Source organism: Dipodomys ordii, unplaced genomic scaffold (genome assembly GCF_000151885.1).
Source record: "Dipodomys ordii isolate 6190 unplaced genomic scaffold, Dord_2.0 Scaffold51, whole genome shotgun sequence".
NCBI lineage: Eukaryota > Metazoa > Chordata > Mammalia > Rodentia > Heteromyidae > Dipodomys > Dipodomys ordii.
The window spans coordinates 723,577-737,069 of record NW_012267267.1 but is presented as its reverse complement, the minus strand read 5'-3'; the positions used below and the strand labels follow the sequence as shown (position 1 = coordinate 737,069).

Genomic DNA, 13,493 nt, shown 5'->3' with positions numbered 1-13,493 from the left:
CTAGCCAGTAACGGAGAAAACGAGTCATAGTGCCTTCCATAACTGGAGCCCAAATGTCGAAATGAAGGGGTGTGTAGCTGTGCTTAACTGGGGCAGTCATCACCAGCATCCTATAAACCCTCTGACTTAAGGGTGAGGCAGTTTATTAGCAGCATCTCCACAGATTGTGTTTAGGCGTGCTCTATTCGAAAACTTCATTCCACATTAAACTGCAATGTAATAGGAGGTTTTGCCAGCTTGGGAAGGCCATCTAATTGTACCAAAAAAAAAGGCAGAGACATAGGGATTGTTTCAGTAATTCATCCAGGCAGGGCTGACACTGCATTATCTGGAAGGGTTAGGCGCTTTGTTCTTTTCTTGCTAATTTCTCAACTCCTACAGGCTCTCCCCAGCCTTTAGGACCAGCTTCTACCCCCTGTTTCCCACCCTGATCCATTACGAGGAGAATCAGATCAGCTCCTATTGTAAATTTAATTTCAAGCAGCCAGACGCTGCCTTCTGGCACCCTGGGATGTGGTTGCCTGTGAATAGCTCTAGATGAAATGGGAGATGCTTTCAAGAAGATGGCTATGAACTTCTGGTGGAGAGAGGGAGGTGTCTGGAGATGAATGGTGTCTGCAGATAGCACAAGCTGTGCACAAGGGTGTCTATTGGCACGTCTTCATCAGTGACGCCAGGTGTGGCTGTTAATGCACAGCACCCCTGAGACGCACCCATTCTGTAGAGGAAGAAATGGAGAGTCAGATGTGCTGGCTGGCTCACTTGCCCAAGGTTGCTTACACAGAAAGAGAACTCAAACCCTGGTATGTCCAGAGCTCACAGCCTTGGCGCATGCAGTCCACCTCCGTAGGATTTCCCAGGCCCAGAATGACTGCCTTTGGAGGCAGATCTTTGCTCCTGGCAGATGCAGGATGCAACAAGTATTCTTGGTCTCAACCTGCTATGTGTGATGCTGAGTTCATCCAAAAAGTATCCCCCAATATTTCCGAATATCCCAGTGTACAGGACAGAACACAAAACTGCCTTCCGCTGAGAAACACTGCATTACATCATGACTTAGGATGTCTTATGTCTTTTCGCTTGTGTATTTTCTACTTTTTTCTAACACATACATATTTCTTTTATTCCTCCAAAAATTCAAGTTAGTATATGAACATTGTTTAACTTAACCCTCACCTACCAACCAATGAGGTAGATGTTGACAGAGTCACTTTATTCCCAGGACACTGAGGACAAGGAGGAAGTATCTTCCCATTGGCTCCAGCAGCAGAGGAGCTGGAGCTTGCATTTGCAGGAGTATGTGCAGCTCACTGCAGGGTTCTTCCATGGTAAGCATGTAATAGCAGGATGGACTCTGCCTCTAAGCCTAAGAATGTAGGCCTAGAATAGGAAGAAGCTCACGGCTCAGCACAACCCAGGAGTGAGGTACTGGAAAAGCAGGGAGGGTGGTTAAAGGATTGGAGGTGACTCATCAGCATTCCAAAATAAGGAGAATAAGATCAGCATGAGAAGGGAGGGGAGGAAAGAGAGGTCCATTAGGAATACAGTGAAAGAACTGCCTGGTAAGTTTTTGCCCCCAGATGAGGCAGGCAGAGAGAAGCCTGCAGTAGGCCTCTTGGTGTTCCTGCTCCGCTGCCTGGGGAAAGAAGGGAAAGAGAACAATCGTGGGATCATTAATGCACTGGTACAGTAGATACACTCATATTACACACATATGCAATACATCGCTCACACACATACAATACACACATATACATCGTACACACATGATAGGCATACATGGAACTCATTGTACACATTGCAGAGTCACATAGCTAAAGATTTAGGAGTCTGAGTCAGTGCTTGAGTGTCTGCCTCACATGTTGAAGGCCTTGGGTTTGATCCCCAGCAGCACAAATAGCAACAATGATGACAATGATGACAACGATGACAAAGATGATGACAATGATGATGATGATGATGATGATGATGATGATGGATGGATGGATGGATGGATGGATGGATAGGCAGACAGATATAGACCCTGCCTCACTAGGTATAAATCTAAGTCTATCTTCACTGTGACCTACCATCTCTCAAGATGGTGTTGTACAAGGTGACCTAATAGGTGGAAAAAAGTAAAACGTCCAGGACATCAATTTTTGCTCAGTCAGCAGGACACATTTTACTAGAGACTAGAATTCACTCAGGCCAATCTGGTTTGCTTTCTGTTTCTAAGGTAGACACTATGGAGTCAGTAATTCCTTCACTCTTCCTTTCTCCTATTCCCTTTTACAGTCCCCATAAATCCCAAGCTGACTCTGGAGACAGCTCTTTCCCATAACAGCATATAAAACTACACCTCCTTTGTTCTTCCTTGTTCTGGTGTAGGCTACCAATGTCTTGTGACAGGCCTGCTGTCTGGTCCCTCCTCCAATGTGTTTTCCAGACTGCAGCAGAACATGCCACAACCCTCTGTTTGCAAAAGCTTTATTAGAAGAGTAGCTACAAAACACCTACAGTCAATATCACACTGTATAGTGGGAAAAAAGTAACTGTTTTCCTCTTACAAGCAGGAGTCACACAGTAATTTCATGTTCACCAACAACCATTTCAGTTCAATATTATACTAGAGGTGCTGGACAGTGCAAATCAAGCAGAAGAGAAATACAAGGTATCCAAACAGACAACTGCTTCTGTTAACATATATAAGCAAAACATTTGATCTAAGAATGAATCCATCAAGGCCATAGGATACAAAATCAATGTACATAAATCAGTTGTACTTCTATATATTAGCAATGATAGCCAAGAACTAAAATATAAACAATAATTAATTCTATTCCCATTGTCATAAAAATGAACAAGAAAAAATAACTTTGAGAGAAATTTCCAGTTCATGATAGAAAGCCAAGTCATAACTTCATAACTTTACAACTTTGGCGGGAGGGAAGGGGGGTGTGGGGGATGGGAAGGGATGGGAAAAGGAAACAAAGGAGGAGGCAACAATGCTTGATAAGAAATGTACTCATTACCTTGCCCATGTAATTGTAACCCCTCTATACAATATTTTCACAATAAAATAAATAAAAAATAAAAAAGAAAGCCAAGTCATAGTGCTCCTCCTCCACCTCATCTGGAAATTTTCATGAAATGAACTAACATATGCGGAGATGGAATATTTACATCAACTTTGGAAACCAAAAAAAAAAAATTACCTGACATCCTACATGCTACAAAACACATAAGGATTGGCACAAAACACAGATCCTGTAAGACTCAAATAAGAAAAATGTTCACTAAGCAGGATGCTGACAGACAAATGGAGCTTAAAATATGTCCTAAAGCAGTAACATTAACCACTAGTAGAATAAAAATCATGGGGAGAAAAAAGTAAAGAAAACTTGAAGATAAGGAAAAGGAAGTGACAGCGTGGAAGCTTAAAAATAGAAAGCATTAAATATCACAGAAGAGCAAACATATCAGTTATCACTGAAGAAAGGTGAGTGGGCTATTCTTTCCTGTTAAAGAACAAAGATTCTGGCTGGGCACCGGTGGCTCATATCTGTAATCCTAGCTATTTGGAAGGCTGTGATAGGGAAGGCTGTGGTGCTAGAGGCCAGCTTGGGCAACCAACAACAACAACAAAAAGTACTGGAGATTGCTTCTCCACCAACAGCTAGAAGTAGTGGCCCACACTTGTCATCCTACTTCGTGGTATCAAGTGGATCATGGTCTAAGTGCAAGAAGCAAGATCAAAAGTAACCTGTGGACAGTGACAGTACAAAATAGTGCTAGAAGGCAGGAGCCAATGGCTCACTCCTATATCCCAGCTACCTAAGAGGCTGAGATCTGAAGACTGTGGTTCAAAGCCAGCCCAGACAGACAAATCTGAGAGACTCTTAACTAGCAAAGACCTGGAAGCAGAAGTATGGCTCAAGTGGTAGAGCATCTGCCTAACAAGCAGAAGGTCCTCAATTGAAATTCCAGGACCACCAAAAAATAAGCAAACTAAAAAAAAGAAAGAATAAAGCTTTCACTAGGATATACAATGTATAATAATACATTGTATTAGAAGCTACTCCTAAAACAACAACATAGGTATATTAAAAATAGGAAAATTGGCAAAGATAGGCCCAATAGATGCAAACCTAAAGGAAATAAAAAGGTATCAACATTAATATCCAAATGCAATTTAAAGCAATAATCATGGAGGCTTAGAGAGAGTTTCTACATTGGAAAAATATAGGATACCCTGTAACGATTTAAATTTTTAAAAATATTCATGTGCTAAAGCTCAGGCATCCAAGTACATAAAATTAAAACTCAGAGATAATAGGTGAAATTGACTGAAACCTTGGTGAAAATGTGAGATCCTCTGTATGGCTTATCTAACAAATATGTTAGAGAAGAAATTTGAAAAACTTGCATGCTCCTAGAGACATGAATTTCTCACTGTTCAGCCATGCCTGTTCAGTCCTTCCCTAAATCCTCACAGAACCTTTCCCCAAAACTTATCTTGCACAAACGGAGGAAAGCCAATACCTCCTTCTAAGCAGAAATCATATTCTGATCATAATACAGTAAAACCAGATATGTAATAATTTAAGTATAAACGAATGTTACTTGAAAATGTGAAGGAAAAGGAACAAAAATCCCAGAGTCAAAAAAAAAAGAACAAAATTGCAAATTAGAAGCTCTTTCAGAAATAACAGCTACCCATCAACATTTATGGGATATGATCAAAGTTTGTACTTAGGGGAAAACGGCTCCTCATGTTTTTAATATCAAACAAGAAATAATGGAACTAATTTAATTCATAAAATCCACAGAAGAGCAACCTCAGCCTAAGGTAAGTGGGAGGGGGGAAAAATGGAGACAGATAAAAAGCAAAAAAAAAAAAATCAATACATTAGATAATGGAGAAGGAATGAAATTGATAGCTGGAGAGCTGGAACTTTTAAAAGACCAATAAAATAGGTGGAATTCTGGCAAGACAAATGAAGAGAAAAGAAAAGAAACAAAACCCACAGGGCGCAGGAGCCAGCCCAGATAATGTAAAGAAAGTCACAGTGACCCTGGGTTCTTAACACATGGCTGTCTCTGCACCATGAGTGATTTCCTAGACAAGTATGCAGATATACACTGACTCCTGGCTCAGAAGAAAACCTGAGTTAGCTCAGGAAACAGAAAATATTTGCAAAGACCCAAGGGGTCCAGATCCCAAAGCACTCCACACCTCCCAGGACAGCATGTCTCAGTGTTTCTTGGCCTTTCCTTCCCCATCTTGGGTGTGAAGAGGAGGAGACTCTTTCTAGCCCTGCCTCTTGACTGTCTGGCCGTGCCTTTTACTACTTCATAATGATCTCAATCAGCACAACCTAGCCAAGGCACAAGCCAGAGTCTCCTCTTCTGTGCTATGGCTGTACCACTCTCCTGGAGGTGTGGCCTGGGAACCTTCCTCAGATGTCAGCACAGAATAGTGTAACAAGTTCAGCTATGTGTTCAATTCCTTTAGGACCACCCCCTGACCATGCTGCAAAACCCAGCATTGACTTGTGTGATATTCTCATGAAAACTCCAGGGGTGCCATGGTTTTGCTTTGTGTCATACATTCAGGCCAGCATCAGGACATAACAGGTGCTCAGGGAAGGGAGGAAGAAGATGCTAGAGCATCTACTTGTCCCACGTTCCACCAAATGTCAATGGCAACCGGGTACTCTCTCTTGTATCTGGAAGAACTACTTATTCTGATGCTGGCCTCCCAGACTTCCCCCTGCAGTGCACAAGAGGGTTGAGAGAGAGAGAAGAGGGATGCAGTCTTCCAGGACCCATGGTGTAACTCTACTCCAGGAGCCTGGGGTCCGGAAGCATCTTAAACATAGCTTGGATTCATGAATGCAACAATCTTCCTTTTTTTAAAATTTTGTCGGTCATGGGGCTTAAACTCTGGGCCTGAGAGCTGTCCCTCAGCTCTTCAGCTCAAGGTTAACACTCTACCACTTGAGCTACAGTGCCACTTCTGGTTTTCTGGTGGTTTATTAGAGATAAGAGTTTCACGGACTTTCCTGCCTGGCCTGGCTTTGAACTGCAATCCTCAGATCTCAGCCTCCTGAGTAGCTAGGATTACAGGCGTGAGCCACCAGCACCCGGAAAATGCAACAATCTTTAGGTGCAGTCAATACCTCAGACTCCCCAGAGCCTGGCTGGTTGGTAATCCATTCACCAATTGGCTTCCCAAAGAGCGTCTCTGGCAGGATAGGTAGAACATGGCAGGCCTCCAGGACAGATATCCCAAAGGCACTTCACTTTTGCCTTGCCTGCAAAGGGTCAACTTCCCACCCCAGTCCTCATCAATTGTGAACCTCCAGTCTTGAGAGACAGCTGAGGGGTACAGAGGAGCCATCCCACCCCTCCAGAGCTTTCTCTTCCAGCAACTGTGATCAGGTTTGGGGGTGGGTGTCCAAATTCCCACTTCCATAGCACAGCCAAGGGCACTCCCATGTAAAAATATTCCAATGAAGTCTCCATGCTTCCACATACATGACGCAAGACATTTCCGCTACCCTCCTTATCAGACTTCCAACAACCCCTGTATCTGCTGAATGCAAGGGCGTGGGGAAGATAAACAAAATTAGTTTCAATGGAAAGCCTTGGATTGCTCCATTACCCCTTTACGTTTTCCATTTAAATTTCCCAAATCCTAGCTATGGGATTCTTCTAGAAAGATAAAAGAAGTTGGGAACCTGAAAGCAAGCAGAGCAGCTGGACTTGGTGGCACACACCTGTAATCCCAATACCTGGAAGACTGAGGCAAGAAGACTGCCAGCCCCAGGCCGTCCTGAGCTACATAGCAAAATGCAGACTACCCTGGACTACATACAGAAACTCTATCAAGAGAAAAAGAGAGAATAAGAACAAGAGGAGAGAGAGAGAGAAAGACTAAGAGCAAGCAGAAGAGTTGAAGGAGGGCCACCTAAAACAGAAATCAGTGTGGAGTTCTGGCTCTCAGCCAACTTTTCTCAGGGCGCAGCTGTTTGCGGGGGAGGGGAGAGAGCGGGGAGGGCACAGTACCTGGTTCGCAGGTTCTCTGGCTGGGGCGGGCCATCAAACACTGACAGGACATCAAAATCCTCTTCCAGGGCGAAGGACTGGAACACAAGCTGGACCCTGTGCTGGTCCTCGGCAGTGATGGTCCATGTGCAGTTGGCATAATTGGGGTAGCCATATGGGAACCCAGGGCTCTCCACCGTCCCATTGGGGCCTTGTAGTTGAAACGTGCAGTTCTGGCCTGGAAGGCAGAAAGGAGGCAGTTCAGCATGGATTGGAGGAGTTCTGGAAGCTTCTGGATAAGGAAACAATATATTAAAGAATTGGTGACAGACTCTCCCCAACTGATCCCTTAGGGGATTCTCTGTGGTTGTCACCAAGGAAGAAAAGACAGATGACTCACATGGCCGGTGACCCGGTGGCAAATGTGCCAAAACAACTCTGAAAGATGGAAAAGTGAAGCTTAGAGAGCTTAAACAAAGACACAACCACAACCAGGCTGCACTGTGCCAGAGGATTGGTTCAAAGCTTCCCCATCCACGCCCCCATGACCCTCAGTAATGTCCTTGCCTCCCTCTCTCCCTAGTACATGAAAGCCTTCAATGGGGCTTTCCTTCTCTTCCCAATTGCAAATCCTTCTAGCCTGTCCCATGCTGCCCACATTCCTCCTACCCAGCGGCCACCTACTCCATTTAGATGGAGTGAAACTCCACCTGTCTGCCCTATCTCTTAGCCAAGCATGGTGGTGCATGCCTGTCATCTCAGCTACCCAGGAAGTAGAGAAGCCGAAGACTGAAGAGTCAAGGCCAGCTCAGCAAAGACAGCAGTGAGACTCAAGCTCACGAACAAAATAGAAATCAAAGGACTAAGGACTAGAATCAAGTAGCAGACAGAGCTCTTGCCTATCCAAAACAAAAACAAATAAAAATAAAACAACACCCAATAACAGACTCTATCATCTCCTCTCCCTGCCACCCAGAGACTTTCTCATCTTGTGCTCCAGATTTTATCATTCAGAAAACAAATCCCAACTCTACTCCTCTTCTCCCTCCAGCCTGTCTCTCCCTCTCTCCCCTCCATACCCAAATTTATAGACAACACAATCTGTCTATACTTTCTGTCTCTGTGCCCTCACTTCCCATCTACTTGCTAACTGTGCCAGTTGCCTGGCCTCTGAAGATCTGGTGAGCTCATCCACAGGCACAGTAGATAGTGTGTGTGTGTGTGTGTGTGTGTGTGTGTGTGTGTGTGTCTGTCTGTCTGTCTGTCTGTCTGTCTGTCTGTATGGAGCACAGCTCTACTTCTGGCTTTTTCAGTGGTCTGTAAGAGTCTCATGAACTTTCCTGTACTGGCTAGATTCAAGTCACCAGCCTCTTAGCTTCCTGAGTGGCTAAGATTATAGGCAGCACCCAGCTTTTCTTCACGTTACTGGCCTTCTGCTGTCCCTGATACTGTTGCTCAACTGCTCCCAAGCCTACACTATGTGTATCACCTACAGATCTGGCACCAATGGAGATTTGAGTTGAAGTCAAGAGGGAAGAACCAGTGAGCCTGCACTTCCACCTGGAGATGTGATGACCCAAGGGCCGGAGCGTCACACTTGGAGCAGCCAGGCCATTTTCCTTCCTCGATATCCTTCTCCTCTCCCACTGCTCTTTCTCCTCAGCTCTGTGGAAGGACCTTTCTGCCTCTCGCTAGAGGAGCTCACACTGGGGGCTGCCAACATTGCTGAGCAGGCCAGGCCAGGTGCCGCCTCCCCATTCCCTCCACTATCACCCTTGCTCGGGATCAAGCTGTCCTTTGGGATGACCAGGCCGATGGTGCCCCCAACCACTCTATCCTCCTCTGTTGCTTCTTCTCTCAGAAAATGGAATATGCTTGCACAGCCTTGTCTGAAGCAGAAGCTACCATATATAGTGGCTAATACCACTGATGGGAAATGACGCCTTCCTCTCCTTCATAGTCCCATGGCTAAGGTCAGCCTGTCTCCGTCTCACCTCCCCCAACCCACAGCAAACTCTTCCCTGGACTCCCATCTCAACTGCCAACTGGCCAGCCTCGCCACCTTCATCACAATGCATCTAGAGATTATCTTTCCAAACCAGAAATCAGATCAGGCCCTCCCCATAGCACCATCTGCCGCAATCTTTCAACGCTAACTCACTTCTCAATAAGGAAAACAAACAAACAAACAAACAAGCTTCAAGTCTTTGAGGATCTCTACATGTTTAGGCCCTTAGTGATCTCTTCCTTCATACCCTCCAGTGTAACGGCCAAATCCCCAATTTCCTCGCTTTTTGGTACCCGCCATAGACTTACTACATAGCCTGGGGCCTTTGCATGTGCTGTTCCTACTACAAGAACACGCTTCCCTACCTCCTTAGGAGGCTCCTGTTAGGTGTTCTCCTTCCAGTCTGGCCTCTGTGTAGTAGCACATTACATAGAAGCATGCTTCCGTGCTCCCACGGTGGCCTGAGAGAAGCATCTTCTCTCCCAGGCTGCATGCTATATTACAACAGGGCCCAGGCCAGTCCACCTACCTTTGAATCCACCCCTCAAATCTGTAGCTGGCACAAGGTAACTTTATCATCATTTCATGGGGCCCTGTGTCTACTTACATCTTCGCCTCTATCGAGTTTCTTTTTAAATTGTAATTATTTTTTTAATCTTTAAGTAGTCCTATAAGAAGTTACATTCAACAAATCAGCATATGAATAAAATACATCTTGATTGACATCATCCCTCTCATCGCTCTCCCCCACCCCTCCCAAACCAAACCCTCCCCTCAAGTTTCTTAATTTCATAGGATACACATCAAATATTATGACTGCCTTCTCCCCCATTTCCTCTCTTCATTTGTCTAGCCCCCTTCCTCTTCAACTCCCCCTCCTTACATCTTTCAAGTGCCTGATAAGACAAAATGAGTATCATTTTGGCCTCTATAGGTTTAATGCTCACAACAGCTATGTATGGTAGATACAATTAGTAACGTCTCCATTAATAGACACAGAACAAAGGCAGAGTGAAATGAAAGAGTGAGAGACCCAAGTCATTGGGACTCAGAGGAGAGATTTAACATAAGCAGTCCACTGTCCTCACCGTCATGCTGATAAATTAACTCAACACTAATTTTTTTTAAAGCCACTTTAGAGATTAACTGACAAAAGACACTTAATCTCCAAATGACTTTACTATGAAGAAATCTCTTAATACAAAGTGTCCCATTAAAGGAGGAAAAAAGTTAAGGGCTTCTGAATAAATGTTAAAGAGACATTTTAATAAAATTAGCCATGTAACTCTGATTAAAATGAGCATCCAAGGACTAAGGAAAAGACGATTTCCTTTCCATGCTAACCTACCTTTCTCTCTCACATTTTTTGTAAGGTACTGGGCACTTGTGGCTCACACTTGTAATCTTGGCCACTCAGGAGTCTGAAATCTGAGGATTGATGTTCAAAGCCCACCCAAGGCAGAAAAGTCTTATCTCCAATTAGCCACCAAAAAGTTAAAAAAATGGATCTGTGGCTCAAGTGGTAGAGCAGTAACATTACTACATACCCACAATGTATAAAAGTTCTTGCTTATGGTTAATGCAAGTACATAGAATACATAGAAATAAACTTGATAAGAAGTGTATAGTCAGGGTACAGATGTAACTAAGTGATAGAGCACTACTTGCCTAGCATGCACAAGGTCCTAGGCTCCATCCCTAGCACCAGGAAGAAAGGAGAGGGGGGGCAGGGAGGGATGGAGGGAATGAGGGAGGGATTGAAAAGAAGGAGGAAGGGAAAGAAAGAAATTTGCGGGCCCTGCATGAAAATAACTTTTACCAAGAGATTTTTTTTTAATCTGAGTAATTGAAGAAATGCAGTGTAATCTTGAGTAGAAAGGCCTAACTACTGGAAGGTTAATTTATAATATTAACCTCTCGGAAAGTTATTGAAAAGTTAATTTATAAGCTTATGCAATTCTAATCAAAAGCTCAATGACCTGTTTTAAATTTGGTAAGATGATACGGGAAAAATAGGTTACCATGGACAATACAGTTTTTTTTAAGGTAATAAATTTAGTATTTGCATCCCAACAGATACAAAATAGCATCATTAATAAGAAATGAAAATGGTGTGGGGGTTAGCCCCAGTGTGGAGATGGAACCTGAAACCATACCACTAATATACAGAAAATGTGAAACACATACAGCATGATATTTAAATCAATGAAGGAAAGATTTTTGCAGACTTAGTGAATTAACTGTTTAGGGAAATATATATTCCAAAATACATTTCTAATGGAATAAGGAATCTTTCTTTCTTTCTTTTGCCAATCCTGGAGCTTGACCACTTGAGCCACAGTGCTACTTCTGGCTTTTTTGAGTAGCTTATTGGAGATAAGAGTCTCACAGACTTTCCTTCCTGGGCTGGCTTCCAATCATAATCCTCAGATTATCCAAAGCCTCCTGAGTAACTAGGATTACAGGCATGAGCCACCAGTGCCCAGATGGTACATACGTCTTAAACGTTGTAGAAATAATTAGAAAACAATATAGGTGAAGAATTATCTGACTGTGGTATTCCGCTTTTCTTTTTTTTGGTTGGTCATGAGGCTTGAATTCAGGGCATAGGTGCTATCCCTGAGCTTTGTTGCTCAAAGCTAGCACTCTATCACTTTGAGCCACAGTGCCTCTTCTGGTTTTCTGGTGGTTAAATGCAGATAGAGTCTCATAGATTTTCCTGGCCAGACTGGCTTCGAACAGCAGTCCTCAGATCTCCGCCTCCTGAACAGCTAGGATTACAGGCGTGAGCCACCAGCAACTGGCTCTGATTTTCTTTTTTTGTGTAGAAGACACTGTAAGATTGATGGTTTTATGCAAAAGCTATGTGTGTCAAAAACCAGACACCCAATCAAAAGGCATACACAAACATTAGGCAGAAATGTGACATCCTGAATATGGAAATAACTGTTTCTAGCAATAAGAAACAGAGTACAGCTTACAGTGGTAAACCTGAACAGGGCGGACCTGAGCAAGTAAGTTTACAATAGATGTTGTCATTCACCAGAAACCAGAAAACTAATCAACCTCAATAATAATATGTATAGTTAAAACTATTTCTACAACTTTCCTGAGGGTCTCAGGTAGAGTTTCCTGAACTCCTCTTTACCAGCACAGGCTAGTCTACCGGTCTCCTTGCCCTAGAAACCTGCCTGGTTATGTCAATATATCCTGTCATTCATTCACTCACTCATTCATTCATTCACTCACTCATCTACTCATTTCTCTAGGTCAGACTTTATGGAAAGCCAGGAGCCTAGATCACAGGCTAGATGATCCATCTATGGGAAAGCCCTATGCTAAAGGGGTCTACAGTGACTCTGCAGTATGAAGCTGCCGCTTCAGGGCCACACTCCTTCATGCTGTGGACATGGTTGAAACTAACATCCCCAGCACCCCTGGAAAATCACCCTGTCTCAGACATGCCCAAGCCTGGAGATTCAGATTTGGAATTTTGGCATAAAGAGAATGTCTTGCTATAGATAAAGAGGCAAAAGGGCTCAATACACAGGTTCCAGGTAATGGAACAGGAAAGAGGACACAATAGGGGCCAGATAGAATTGAAGAAGAAACCCAGAGGGTAGTTTATACCAGAGAAGGTAACTCAAGGTGGTGAACAATGAGAGACTTAAGATGAGGGTCTTAAACCCGAATAGCTAAAACGATCCTCAACAGAAAGAACAGTGCTGGAGGAATATCAATACCAAATTTCAAACTCCTACAAAGCCATAGTAATCAAAACAGCTTGGAACTGGCACAAGAACAGACCTCAGGACCAATGGAATAGAACTGAAAACCCAGAAATGAACCTACAGACCTATAGCCATCTAATTTTCGATAAGGGAGCTAAAAAAAAATAGAATGGAAGGAAGAAAGACAGCCTTTTCAGTAAATGGTGCTGGCAAAATTGGTTAACTACTTGTAGAAAACTAAAGCTAGATCCTTATATATCACCCTGCACCAGAATCAACTCCAAATGGATAAAAGACCTTAGAGTCAAAGCAGACACCCTGAAAACATTACAGGATGGAATAGGAGAAACCCTAGGACTCCTTGGCACAGGCCGAAATTTTCTGAATAGAGACCCCGAAACACAACAAATCAAAGAAAGGTTGGACAAATGGGATTGCATGAAATTGCAGAGCTTCTGTATGGCAAAGGACATAGCTAGCAAGATGAATGGAAAGCCCACGTATTGGGAGAAGAGCTTCACTAGCCTTACAACAGACAAGGGTCTCATATCTAAAATATACTTGGAATTCAAAAAATTAAATCCCCCAACAACAAATCTTCAAAAAAACAACTGCCCAATAAATAAGTGGGCTAAAAACTTAAAGAGAAACTTCTCTGAAGAGGAAAGAAGGATGGCCAATGGACACATGAAGAAATGCTCAACCTCTCTAGCCATAAAAGA

The 13,493-nt window shown here is 43.4% G+C and overlaps 1 protein-coding gene across 1 annotated transcript in view; it reads right to left on the bottom strand.

Moving 5' to 3' along the window:
* The window catches only part of Csmd2 (CUB and Sushi multiple domains 2), a 522,404-nt gene that overhangs the window by 449,702 nt on the left and 59,209 nt on the right, over positions 1-13,493 (bottom strand). The window contains exon 2 of the mRNA XM_013020489.1: positions 7,054-7,270. Coding sequence (XP_012875943.1) covers positions 7,054-7,270 — 217 coding nt within the window. The remainder of the gene's footprint in view (positions 1-7,053; positions 7,271-13,493) is intronic.